Source organism: Quercus robur, chromosome 11, assembly GCF_932294415.1.
Source record: "Quercus robur chromosome 11, dhQueRobu3.1, whole genome shotgun sequence".
Classification (NCBI taxonomy): domain Eukaryota; kingdom Viridiplantae; phylum Streptophyta; class Magnoliopsida; order Fagales; family Fagaceae; genus Quercus; species Quercus robur.
Genome location: NC_065544.1, coordinates 39068097 through 39082708, shown reverse-complemented (window position 1 = coordinate 39082708; position 14612 = coordinate 39068097). Strand labels below are relative to the sequence as shown.

The 14612-nt window shown below is 34.7% G+C and overlaps 1 protein-coding gene and 1 pseudogene across 1 annotated transcript; one reads left to right on the top strand and one right to left on the bottom strand.

Moving 5' to 3' along the window:
• Positions 1-1245: 1245 nt before the first annotated feature.
• LOC126705018 (uncharacterized) lies at positions 1246-1593 on the bottom strand. Its single transcript, XM_050403981.1, has one exon. The coding sequence runs from the start codon at positions 1591-1593 to the stop codon at positions 1246-1248; it is 348 nt and encodes a 115-aa protein (XP_050259938.1).
• A 3195-nt stretch (positions 1594-4788) lies between these two features.
• Positions 4789-13369, top strand: LOC126705017 (uncharacterized; annotated as a pseudogene).
• The last annotated feature ends 1243 nt before the right edge of the window (positions 13370-14612 follow it).

Here is a 14612-nt window from a genome sequence, read left to right as displayed (position 1 = left end):
CCAATTCTTGGTAGGAAGTCGAGTATATTAAACTCGATTTTGGCTGGAAGTCGATTTTGCTATACTCGATTTCTAAAAAACAGTCTAACTTACTAATAAACTTTGAACGCATGCCATTCGCCTAAATTTTTTTCAAAATCATACTGTTTGGAAAATTTTGCCCATTAAGAGCATTCACAATAAACTTGTCAAAATAACTAAAAATTTAGTTTAGCACCAACACACTAAAATATCCCAACTTTGCTGTCCTTTTTTCTCTTTTTAGTTTCTTTTTGTAGTGTTTATTTTGTAGGATATGTTATTTTATTGTGTTATTTATATTATTTTAATATATTGTATGCTAAAATAGAACATTTAATGTTAAGTGTATTGTAAAGTGAGTTGTTAAAATAGATAAAGTGGTATTTTGAGTTGTTAAAAACTATATTTTTTAGAAGTTTGTTGTGAATGCTCTAATGAAAGAAAGAAAGAAAGAAACTTTTTTTTTCTCAAAATTTCTTTGGCTTTTGTTTTTGTTTTTACTTATAATTTTGGTTTTAGGGTTTAGAATAGTTTTAACTTTTTAAGGATATTGCACATTCAATTTCACAACATGTTTCAATAATAAAAAAATTGCACATATTAATTTGTGTGATTGTGAGTAATAGAAACTTTTTGTCAAGTACTAATTATATAGAAATAAACTTTTTTTTTTCTTAAAATTTCTTTGGCTTTTGTTTTTTTTTTTTTTTTAACTTATAATTTTGGTTTTAGGGTTTAGAATAGTTTTAACTGTTTAAGGATATTGCACATTCAATTTCACAACATGTTTCAATAATAAAAAAATTGCACATATTAATTTGTGTGATTGTGAGTAATAGACACTTTTTGTCAAGTACTAATTATATAGACTTATAATTTTTTTTAACCATTCACAATCGCACAAATAAGCAAATTGAACAATTAGTGTGTCTATAATTAAGATAACTCCAATTCCAATTCCATTTTGATTTGTTGCTCCATCAAAATACATCTTCCATGATTCTACTTCAATCCCCATGATATCTTCATCCGGAAATTCTCACTGGATCTCTTCAGCTTCTTTTGGTGAACAATAGGCTAAATGATTGGTAATTGCTTTCCCCTTCATAGATTTATGAGTCACATACTTAATATCAAATTATGAAAAAAGCAAAACCCATTTAGCAGTCTTCCCATCTTGCACAGGTTTTTCCATTGAGTACTTCAAAGGATCCATTCTTGCAATCAACAAAACCTTGTAAGCAAGCATATAATGTTTGAGTTTACGGGTTGCCATACAAATGCTACACGTGTCTTTTCTAATGGTGAATACTTCTCTTCGTAAGGCAACATCTTCTTGCTGATGTAGTAAATTGCATTCTCCTTTCTAGTGTCCTCTAGGTATTGAGCAAGTAAAGCCCCCATTGTTGTATCTGTGGTAGTAAGATACAACAACAATGGCTTTTCAAGAACTGGTGGGACTGGTCGTTTCTTCAAATAATTCTTGATCTTCTCAAAAGCTTCTTGGCATTGTTCATTCCACACTGTTGAGACCTCCTTCTTGAGCAGTCGAAAGATTGGTTCACATGTCATAGTGAGTTAGGCTATGAACCTGTTGATGTACTGTATCCTCCCCAAAAATCCTCAGATCTCCTTTTCAGTTCTTGGAGGCTTCATCTCTATAATTTCCTTGATTTTGTCAGGATCAACTTCTATTCCCCTCTAGCTTACCATAAACCCTAACAGTTTTTCGGATGTTAAACCAAAAGTGCACTTCTTTGGATTCAATCGTAACTTGTAGAATCAGATTCTTCAGAGACTGGTATGTTCCCTTCATGGTCTTTAGACTTCACTATCATATCATCGATATAAACTTCTACTTCTTTGTGGATCAAATCATATAGCAAAGTAGTGGCTGCATGTTGCTAAGTTGCACCATCATTTTTAAGGCCAAATGGCATGACCTTGTAGCAGTATGTCCCTCATGGTGTGATAAAGGAAGTCTTCTCCATATCTTCTGGAGCCATCTTAATCTTATTGTATCCTGAAAATCCATCCATAAACGATAGCAAAGCATGACCTGCTGTGTTGTCGACCAGAACGTCAATGTGAGGCAATGGAAAGTCATTTCTTGGATTGGCCTTATTCAGATCTCGAAAATCTACACACATTTTGACCTTCATTTCCTTCTTTGATACCGGAACCACATTAGCTAACCGTTTTGGATAGTTGACCACTTTTAGGAATCCAGCATTGTACTATTTCTCTACTTCTTCCTTGATCTTTAGAGTCCACTTTAGCTTCATTCTTCTCAACTTCTGCTTGATTGGCTTCATGGTGGATCTATTAGAATGCAATGTTGTACTTTATCTGTATCAATTCCAGGTATGTCTTCATATGACTAGGCAAAGACCTCTTTGAACTTTGTCAGTAGTGCCACTAATGCATCTTTCTCTGAGGCGGTTAGGGTATTGCCCACTTGTATCATTTTGGGATCATCATCAGTTCCCAAGTTAATGGGTTGGGTTTCTTCTTTTATAGGTTCTAGGTATTTACGTTTTAATTCCTTATTATTAAGATTTTCTTTACCAATTTTAGAAATAAAAACATTCAAAGCCAACAAATAAACAGAATCATAAATCATATTAAAAGGGAAAGAGTTTTTAACAGACTCTACAGACTCAACTGGAAAATTATCACAAATAGATTTAACAAGAATAGAAACACTAGCATAATTAGACTCAATAGGAATGTAAACAATGTTCTTGGCAGGAGTGACTGGCTTGGCGGTCTTGATCTTCTTGGCAAAAGTGACTGACTTAACGGTCTTGATCTTCCTCACAAAAGTGACTGACTTATTGGATCATATAGCAATATGAAGAAGAGAGATTCAACATGCCTCGCAATAATAGTAATTTTGTTAGTATTTCAGCTTTACTTCTATCTATCACCGGTATGTGTCGCAAAATTCTTTTACAATCTCTTCATTTGTTGTGTGAAGGCGCTTGCACTTGCTTTCTTAATAATCTCCGATGTCACGTAAACTCTTTGTGATCAAATTCAGTCACAATAAAGGGAAGAGTCTTGTTGTTTAGTGATTGTCGTTGGTTTTTTTTTTTTTTTTTTTTTTTTTTGGGATGAATCAGCTAGGATTGTATTAAGCTAACAAATGGTACAAAGAAAAACAAGGCAGGCAAGAAGCCTAAATTGAACAAACATCAAACAGCCCTCAGCAGTAGTAGGCACATAGCCATTAGCCAATAGCTAGAGCTACTAAAACCAACAAAGCACACAGCCAAGAACTAAAACTCATCCTAAACATGAGACACAGTCAAGGAATTACCCCAACGGCAGAGTTTAAGACCCAATGCAATTGAAACAAGATACATCCTCTGCTAAACCAGAGGAAATAACATCTGGTAAATCCTCTAGCCAAAGCAATCTCAATGAGGTAGCAGAGCAATTTAAGACAAAGATTGGAAATCATGCAACAATTTAAGACTTTGTTGCACCACATAAGCTGGATCTTGAAGAGAACCACCATGAGTATTTTTATACTTTTCTTCTATATTTTTCAAATGACATTGCTACGTTCTGTTCTCATATAAAGAATATTTTCATTAAGTAATTCCTAGAACATGCTAGAATCACTTTGCAAAAACACCCCCACAAAAAAGAAAAAAAAAAAAGAAGGCATTTTGGATTCATCTATTGAATATAGCTGGTGAACCATTATTTTTTATTTTTTTTTTTGAGAATTAAACATCAAATACTTTAAATCATTAGGAAGTAAACCAACCATGTATTTTAGGCATATGACTGAAAAACATAATTGATAAAGCGTGATTCCCCAGTCAGTAGGAACAAATTATTGATGCTAACCAAATTAAAAAAAAAAAAAAAAAAAAATATATATATATATATATATATATATATTTATGAAGCCATAGCAGTCTTATACTAAATAACAATTTATACTTTTGTTGTTCTTTCAAGCAAAAAATCCAACGGACTGGTTTTTATGTCCTAGTGATTTATATAAAGCATGTAATCATCAATATTACTTTTTTTCACTTGGGCCAAGGTCTATGCAATTAATTTTCCCATACTCTTGGCTCAATGCTCACTAGTATTCTTATGGGATTGAGATAACGGCTATAACTTACCCGTTCCCTTGCTTGCAGGCTTGGACTAGGAATTTACTATGGTATCATCTAGGTAGAGAAAGACACTCCGATCATTACATTCTACTTGTTTTTTTATTCATTAAAAAAAAAAAAAAAAGTTATGTTTACAATATTTTCACAATACTTTTACAACAAACTCTAAATGGTAGGTTGTTATTGCCTATTGGATGTTATAAATAGGCAAAAAAATAATTTAAGTTGTAGATTCAAGTTATAATCAATAACTTTCTAAAAAAAAGAAGAAGTTATAATCAATAACAACTTGTCACTTATTATTTGTTGTAAAAGTGTAATAAAAATATTGTGAACATAACATTTCTCTAAAAAGAAACTGTTTTATGTAATAAATTTGGTTGACAAGCTGAAATAATGTTGTAGTTAGAATCGAAGCTTATTTTTGTGGTTTTGTTGTCAAATTCTTCATGGTTGCAAATACGAAACACTTGGTAGCCAAATCAAGTTGAAACCCAGAATCAAAAGAAATCAGCTGTGACCGTTCTCACAAACACTATGACATTTTGACCATCAATAGCCCAACAGTACTGGACCCAACATTTGTACCGTTCTAGTGGACCCCATAACCTTGACCTAACAAAAGCCCATGGTCGAAAAAGTTCGGCCCTATCCATGAAAATAGGAGACACACACAATGACTCGAATCAAAGAGATAATCCTCTTCTCATGTCCATTAGGCCCAAAATGTGAAATCCAACACATAGGCCCTGGCAATAGTATTCAGTGCGGGCGGGCTCACTGGAAATATCTTCCATAACTTCATTGATGGCTTCATCTTCATCTTCATCACCGTAAATTGCAACGTAGTCAAAATAATATCTTACATGGATTTAATAAGGTTCAAAACAAAGTAATTATGAATGAAAAAATGTCACTTACCTCATCACAACATAATAACAAAATGACTTAAATCCAAACATTATGGGGGTAAAATCAAAATTACCCCAAACATTAACCATTTAAATATTGCAATATAATATCCAATTCATTTATTTATGAAAATATATTAATTTATATGTAGATTAGCAGAAATATGCTTGCCAACTCATTAATACTGGAGATATGGTGGTACCAACTTATTATTCTTAAAATGGTTTTTTTTTTTTTTTTTTTAGAAGAATTCATAAAATGTATTGATGTAGTTTTGTTCTCCCACGAATTGTGTTGCCCTAATAGATGGTCTTGCGAGTCAATTAATCCATGGTATGTTACATGATTGATTTATTGTCCAAAGTGGTGGATCCTAGCCCCCTTGGAATTTTCAGTATGATGGTGAAAGTGGATTGGCCAATGAAAAAAAGGTTTTTTTTTTTTTTTCATTGATTGTAAATGGTTAATGGAGTTGTTGGGAGTTGATTTGGAAGGACTTAACATTGACATGGAATCTTACCAAGAAAATTGAGCAAGGATTTCATTACATATGATGTTCCTCAACGTTTTTAACCTGCCTTAGATGGGAATTTGGTAGATAAGGTGATTTAAGTAATAATTATGGTGCATGGAGTAGTTTACTGGGATATAAAACATACCAATTCCTTAATCAACATGTTGTCTTGGCAATCCATCAGTAGCAGAATTTTTTTAAATAAAAAATCTTAAAGATGGTTGCAGGCTTGTAGCTTAATAGGTTGGCATGTATCTACTAGTATGCCCATAACATTCATGGTTCTAATCCCTCCAACCTCTCCCCCGCCATAACTATTAAATTACCAGGAAAAAAAAAATCATAAAGATGGTTGTATTATAAGATTTTGTAATGCATCTTCATATATCAAGTATAATACGTAAGTTAAAACCCTAAAAATATCATAAAATCTAAAACAAAAAATTCTAGAATAATTATATATTTATCACACATAGCAAAAGTATTTTCCATTAGCTAGCCATATTTTAAAATTTTAAAAACTTTTATTAATTAAGCAATTACATTCAACCTAGTCAAACAAATTTAGGTGTTATGTATTCTATCATATGATCTTGACAAAGTGAGCAAATTGCAAAAGTAGAACCTATGTGAAATGATATTGTGTGTAAAAGTATGGCTTTTAATCTATTTAGGTTTCATTAGTGCAAAAAATCTCGGCTCTAATTGCAGCAAGCCCCTTTAATTACTAAAATTTCAAAAAATCATTACTAGGAGAACTACTATCATTTTATTTGAGAAAACATTTTATTTGATATTCCTAATGCCTATTGTCATTGTTAAGAGTTTTGTAACTTGATAGTATAACTTTTTCTTCTTTACTAGGAGAACTACAGTCCAAATCTCTCACCTCTGATTGTTGTTCAAATTATTTATAACAAAAAAAGGGGGGAAAAAAGACTCTACATTCATTACTTCGATTTACCAAATGTAATGACCTTTAATATGGTAATTTCACCAAATTTTCACCAATTTTTTCATTGTCTCGATTTTCAAATTGCAAATGCAACTACATTCATTGATTCACGACTTGCTTATAAAATATGAGGAACTGTCTTCGTTTGAATATTCTTCTCATGTAATTATTTGCCAACAAAAATTCAAAAAGGTCCTCTAAAATAATACGAGGGACCATCTCCATTTTAATGTTTTGATTCTTAGGTAACTCTTTCCTAACGGTTGCGTTTAAAAACTTGAATTTGGATAAGGATTTTTTTTTTTTTTTTTTTTTTTTTTTTTTTGAGTTCCAACCAATGACATCCGACTAAGAGACACAGATTGATTTTTGGTGTAGGCAGGAATCAAACTTCAGATCTCTTATTTAGCTACAATAGACTTTACTAATTAAGTTAACCGGAACTCATAATTTGAGTTAACTAAAACCCAATAGCTAAAAATAAATGAATAATAACCGAAAAAGTTATTTTATGACAGACATTGATATAGGTCCTGCAACTTTTTACTACAATTCAGTCTTAAATAGTGGTAATAAAAAAGGGCATTCTATCTCTCACAAACATTGAAGCACCTTACCTCCTAGCAAGTTCCACATTGTCTCTATGATTTTGTACCTGATGAAGTGCAAATCGTCAGTCTTGTAGGTTCGTCCAGATGGAGCCGTATCTTCGTCGGTGTCACTGTGAAACTGGTAAGGTAGCTCCCTTAAGGTGGAGACCAGTGTGATGCCTGCCACAACGTCTCCGATGCCAAAGTCAGTATAAGAGAACTTTGAGGAAATAACAAAGTATCAGAATAACTATAAATGCTTTGAGGTGTGTCTGTGTACCTTGTGTTGGTGTTGTGAGGGCTTTATATATGCTCCCACAACCCCTAACCGTTGTGGTTGTTAATGTGGTTTTAATGTCTCTTTTGGTAATGTCTCATGCTTAGTAATGTGTGCCTTAATGAGGCATCCAACGGTCTGTACAGCTGGTCTTGTAACCGCTCGGGACATTATTGGCTGTATTGAATGGTTTTGTTACCTTCGTCAGTGATATGGATGTGGTTAGTTCGTCTCAGAGGACAGCCTCGTCGGTCTCGATGAGGTCGTCCAAGAAAGGTGAGTTTGTCAGTCCCATCAGATGCCCCCCAGGTTCTGTGGTCGTCGTGACGTGTTATGACGACCATTAGAAGATGAAAGGTTTCCTAATCAGACATGGCTCTTAGAGGCAGAGAACTCAAAGTTGAAAAAAGACTTGATTATCGCCATGGACGAGGCCAACACACTAAAGGAGAAGATCAAGGTCATCGCTGTTAAGGCCGTTAAGACTTTTCAGCAGACTGAAGATCTGTTACGATACCTCGTCAAGCACCCAACTGGAGCAAATTTGGGGAACCTTGATCTTGAGGACGTAGACAAAGAAATCTTGAAGACGTCAGTAACTTACATCTGTCCAGGTGGAATCTTGTTACTTAGCCAGTTTTTTTGTGACTTACACCCATTGAAGGGATCTTGTCGTTTTTGTCTTCGTCGTTAACTTACATCCGTCCAGGTGGAATCTTGTTACTTAGCCAGTTTTGGCTTCGTCAGTAACTTACATCCGTCTAGGCGGAATCTTGTTACTTAGCCAGTTTTGGCTTCGTCAGTAACTTACATCCGTCCAGGCGGAATCTTGTTACTTAGCCAGTTTTTTTGTGACTTACACCCATTGAAGGGATCTTGTCATTTTTGTCTTCGTCAGTAACTTACATCCGTCCAGGCGGAATCTTGTTACTTAGCCAGTTTTGGCTTCGTCAGTAACTTACATCCGTCTAGGCGGAATCTTGTTACTTAGCCAGTTTTGGCTTCGTCAGTAACTTACATCCGTCCAAGCGGAATCTTGTTACTTAACCATTTTTTTGTGACTTACACCCATTGAAGGGATTTCATCATTTTTGGCTTCGTCAGTAACTTACATCCGTCCAGGCGAAATCTTGTTACTTAGCCAGTTTTTGTTTTCTAAGCTGCTTGGTTTGCTCGCGCTAAGTCATTGGCTGAATAGTTTTTTTTATTGCTTTCAAAAATGAATACAACTGTCTGTTACATCTATTGATGGTACTTCTTCAAGTGCCCAATGTTCCCTGGTTGCGGTAGTTTTTGCCCGTCTATGGTCTCCAGGTGATAACTGCCTTGTCTGGAGTAATGGGCGACCCGGTAGGGTCCTTCCCAGGTTGGGCTGAGTTTCCCTTGGGCAGGGTCTTTTCCACATCCTTTATCGCGGCTAAAGCATATTCAGCGTTCATGTACTTTTGTGCCTTTAGGAGCATCTCTACCATTGTCTTTGGTGGATTCTTCGCAAGTGAAGCCACGAGATCTCTGGATCTCAGTCCTGCTTTGAAGGTCGTCAGTTGCACCTTGTCATCAGTTTCGTCCACCTCTAGAGTCTCCCAAGTAAAGCGTTTCACGTACGACCTTAGGGTTTCCTTCTCTCCCTATCTAATGGTGAGTAAGTGGTCTGCCGGCCTCTTTGGACGCTGCCCCCCTATGAAATGACGCAAGAAGGCATTGTTCAATTGCTCAAAGTTGTCCACGAACGATGTCGGCAACTTTGTGAACCATTCCCTTTGAGAGTGGTGGGAAAGGAACGACACAATATCTCGTCGGGCGGCTGTTGAAGACCTAGCGTCGTCTTGAAGGTATTAAGGTGATCTTGAGGGTCTCTGAGTCTGTTGAACGACTCAAGCTGAGGTAAACAAAACTTTGATGGCACGGGGCATTGAAGTACCGCCGCCATGAAGGGTGAATCCGTGGCCCTTACTATTCTGTCTACGCTTCGGTCTATCTTCTCCTTGATGGCGTTTCTCAGTTCGTCCATCTCCTTCCTCATCTCTCGAAGGAGGTCTGAATTTTGTTCGTCTGAAGTAATTGGTCTTTGATGAATGCTTCTCCTATAGCTATCCCCTTCTCCTTCCACGTTATCCTTGGATCGATTCTCCTCATGTTGAGCCTGCTGAACCTGTTGAAGCCGTAGCTTCATTTCCTGATTTTATTTGGTGAGTTCTTCAATGGTGGCTATAAGAGCTTGAACTTGCTGGGCCAAGGCTGCGGAATCTGGATTGGGTTCCATCTAAACGTAGAAGTTGATGGAAACTACGTTTTCAAATATGAATCTGAAAATATCGTTCCCACAGATGGCGCCAAACTGATGAAGTGCAAATCGTCAGTCTTGTAGGTTCGTCCAGATGGAGCCGTATCTTCGTCGATGTCACTGTGAAACTGGTAAGGTAGCTCCCTTAAGGTGGAGACCGGGGTGGTGCCTGCCACAACGTCTCCGATGCCAAAGTCAGTATAAGAGAACTTTGAGGAAATAACAAAGTATCAGAATAACTAGAAATACTTTGAGGTGTGTCTGTGTATCTTGTGTTGGTGTTGTGAGGGCTTTATATATGCTCCCACAACCCCTAGCCGTTGTGGTTGTTAATTTCTCTTTTGGTAACGTCTCATGCTTAGTAATGTGTGCCTTAATAAGGCATCCAACGGTTTGTACAGCTGGTCTTGTAACTGCTTGGGACATTATTGGCTGTATTGAATGGTTTTGTTACCTTCGTCAGTGATATGGACGTGGTTAGTTCGTCTCAGAGGACAGCCTCGTCGGTCTCGATGAGGTCGTCCAAGAAAGGTGAGTTCGTCAGTCCCATCAGTACCATTGGAACCAAAACTACTCTACAAATTAATACAAAACTATTCTACAATTCAATCTTAAAGTTTTTTTTTTTTTTTTTTTTCATCCCAATTTTTTTCTTTAAACTACTTAAAAAAAAAAAAAAAAAATTGTTTACAAAGTTTAAGAATGAAAAAGAACTTTTTAAAGTTTAAAAATGAAAAAAGAAAGGAAAAGAAATACTTTTTGTAAAATTTAGGGATTAAAATAGTATTTTACCCTAAATAATATAAAATAAAGGTAAAATTTTGCCGAGAAAAACAGTTATTGAATGAATTGTGTATTCTTGATTGGAATAAAAAATAGAGAAACAGAGCAAAGTAGGTACCTGGTGAGCTGAAAGGAAAAAGTGAAAGGTAATTAATTAGTGGGGAATAGAATTTTTTTTAAAGTTTTGAGAATGAGGAGGTTGTTGACCATTTTGATTTTGATTGCCTTCTTCTGCTACAGGACTACAGCTTCAGCTATAGCTACTGGTATAAAGAATATTGTCATTCAGTACTTCATAGAACAGGCTATTCACTTTGCACTCTAAAATTAAAATTAAAAAAAAGAATTTGTGATAAAACACGAAAAAAAAAAAATACTTTAAATAGTTAGGAAGGAAACCATATATTAAATATCCATGCAAATTAGAGACTCGGACAATGTCCAGAACCAAAGGGGTAAGGTAACCCTCATCTCAGGCCCACCAGGCCCAAAATTTGATATCAAACACAGAAATATTACGTACTCTCACTGAATACCCTATCATAAACTTTTTTTTTTTTATGAGAAACACCCTATCATAAACCTTGATAATGATACTATCACTCGTTACACGGACGGAACTATCATTGGACCGGGGGGCAATGGCCTCCCCCGATATTTTTTTTAAAATATATATATATATATATATATATATGTGTGTGTGTGTGTGTGTCTTAATTTTAGCAATTTTGCTATATAAAATTACATTTTGTTTCCTTTAAACAATATCATTGATTCTTTTAAGCATAATACTCATAATTTTTTTTACAACATTTTTACAAACTGTTTTGATAGTAAATTCTTATTGGTTTGCATAATGGACCCATCACTCACATCATTTTTTTACTTACAAGTAATCAATTATCATATCAGTAATTTATAAAAAAGTTTATAGTTCTAGCAATTTCCTCATTTTAGTGACCATAAAAAAAATTTATAGATCTAAAATCTAAAACAAAATATACAAACCCAAAAAAATAGCTCAACAACAAAAATTAGCAATAGTAAAACTAAAAAAATTAAGCTCAATTAACATTGTTATCCAAAATAAACAGCCATGCCCTTTAAAAAATTCTAAACAAAAATAATTTTGTTCTTACCCACACACAAAAATAAAATAAAAAAAAAATAAAAAATTTTAGCAGCTAAGTAGTAGCAAAGTCAGAGGTTGAAACTGCCGCACACAGCCAATAGTAAAGCCGCCCCTCCTAATTCAAAATTCTGGTTCCATCCTTAACTCATTGTTTCCTTTTTGCCGGTGTGAGGTTTGATCACTATGGACCCTAAATTAATATCAAACTAAAAAAGTTAACACATTTTCATGCCTTAATTGACAAAGCATATGTGCCAAATTCCAAACCAAAACCATCTCTCTAAATTTAACCCTTCAAAATCTAGGCCAATTCTTCTGTTGATTCATCGTAATGGTGGTACAGCTCGTGTACTTGTAATTTCAAACAAAATTAAGTAATATTTGAATATGAAAAGGTTGGTTTTAATGTGGTTATTATTTTTGAGCCAACGCCTATGACCACTAGGCACTAAGTTTATGAATTGATGCATTCAAGCCATGCAATGATTGGTATAAGCCTGGCTCGGTGTTTATGCAAGTGGTGCCGCTTGGGACTGCATGAGTGGTGGAGATTTGCTATGCAAGATTGGCTAGGAAAGTGGGGTGAAAAGCTATTCACCATTTTCCCCAAGATGGTCCTTGTGGTGCTTTTATTTTTGTATATCATCTTTCCTTTCTTTGTATATGCCTGTATTTTGTATATACAAATTTTTGGTTCAGTCAGTTGGATTGGGTCTTGGAAGAGAGGTTCTTTGCATGAGGTTCACCCCCCACCTGGACTTGGTAATTTTATTGTTTCTCAATGCTGATTTGTATTGAAAATTGGGGTCTGTTTCTCAATGCTGATGTTTTTTTAGTAATATGAAAGATTAGCTTTCACCTATAAACATCCAAAATTGAACTGAATACAAATACCTCAAATAACCTGAAAATTTGTTTCTCACCAATACTGAATATTTGCAGCAACGTTAGCAACAAAATTTAAATTAAACCCAATGGCCACTTCAAAATTGTACCTTTTTCTGTTAAATTGTAATGGATTGTTTCATAGATCCCCACATGTTTCGCGAAAATTTGATTTTTGCATCAAGTACATTTTGGCATCAACTAAATTTGTTGCAGGGAAACTGACTAAGTCACTTGTGTTTTAGGTGAGATTGAGGAAGAGATGCAGAAGTTACATTAAGAAGGTACTCGACGAAGTAACCGAGCCGTACTCGAGTTCTATGAACTCGAGTATGGTGGACTAAGTACCTGAGCCAGACTCGTGTTTACGGAGCTCAAGTACTGTGTATGTAAATTAACACAGTACTTGAGTCCTAGGAAGTAGGAACTCGAGTTTAATCAACAAAGAAATCGAGCTTATGACCATCGAGTTCCAGATGGCATTTTTAATGTGCAAAATTCCAACTCCACCACTGCCATGCTGCCAAACTCGGCTGTTCAAAACTCAATTTCACGAAGCTCGAGTATTGAAAAGTGATAGATTGCTAAATATTTTTGAAACAATGGTAGATTGGCACAAAGTTTCTAAAAACGTGGCATTTGGCTATTTTCAACGTACATGGAATATAGGATACAAGCTGAGAAGAGTAGCTTGATAGAGAATTATAACAAGGATGGCATGGTAATAAGAGACCCAGTTGCTTTAAAAGGAAAAGATTGGTCCCTTATGAATGTATATTTGAAGAAACGCATTTGTTTGAAGTTTGAACACTCCGGATTGATTAAAACAAATTTAACCAGCATATTACTCAGCTTAGATTTAGTAGGTCTTGTGTAGTACTAGCAAGTAGCAAGTCAGGAAGAGGAGATTTGAAGAAGTCTCTATTAGATACACCGGAAAATCTTAGTAGAGTTAGAAGGCACTTGGCTTGTATTACTAATAAAATTAAGTTTTAGAAAGCTGCAAATCTTTGCTATATTCACAATGTGTGAGTAATAATTTAATTTACTATATATCATACGGTCTATGGTGACCCTTTTAGTTAGTTGAAGATCGATAACCACCAACAGTTCGATCTCATTTTCATCTTAAAAGGGGGATCTTTTAAATTTTAATGAGTGCCTAAAGACCTATAATGGCATGTCAAGTTTATCCAATAGTTGATAGGGTTAGTGGTCACAATTGCTTGGAGTATATGGTTTAACAAGGAAAGGCTAGGCAAAAAAGTTAAATTGGTAGCCAATTTTCCAAATTATTGATAGCAAATAATTTCATGAGACCACCGGCCTGTTGGCCCAAGTGGTACCCAGTCTCCTTAGTGACCTTCAACTCAGGGGTTTGAGCCCCTGCATACACAATGACCCAGCAAAAAAAAAAAAAAAGGATAATTACATGAGAACCAGAGATTTCAAGGAATAATAGGCCCGCATATTTAATGAGAGGACCTAATCAAAAAATGTTGTACTAATTTGCAGAATAGTTTTAGTTCCAATGGTCCAAAATCATAGAAACAAAGAGAACGTACGATATTAAGGTGCTTCAATGCTTGTGCTTGTGAGATAGAAAGTTCTTTTTTTTTTTTTTTTTTTTTAACAATTATCTATAACTAAATTGTAGTAAAAAGTTGTAGTACTTATAGCAATTTATGTCTTAAATTGACTATAAAAAAAATCATGTAGAGTCCGCGAAGGCAATTGCTTGTAGTTTAATATATGAAAAACATAATTTAAGAATAAGATTTAAATTACATAATTATAATATATTTTTTTATATATAAATGAAGAAAATATTATTAATTATTTTTAAGGTGACAAATACCAATATACCATATCAAGTTATCAACAAACCCTTTTCTCAAAAAAAAAAAAAAAAAAAAAAAAAAAAAAGTTGCCAACAAACCCTTTCAGTAATGAATTTGCATATTTAGTAATTAAAGGGGTTTGCTGTAATTAGAGTTGAGATTTTTTGCAAAAATGAAGCCTAAAAATTTTAAAGCCACACTCAATTATCATTTCACGTAAGTTCTACTATGGCAATTTGCTCACTTTGTCAAGATCAAATTGAAGAGTGTTGAGGTCTA

Coding starts and splice junctions, on each gene's coding strand:
- LOC126705018 (XM_050403981.1), bottom strand. CDS start 1,593: ATGACATGTGAACCAATCTTTCGACTGCTCAAGAAGGAGGTCTCAACA.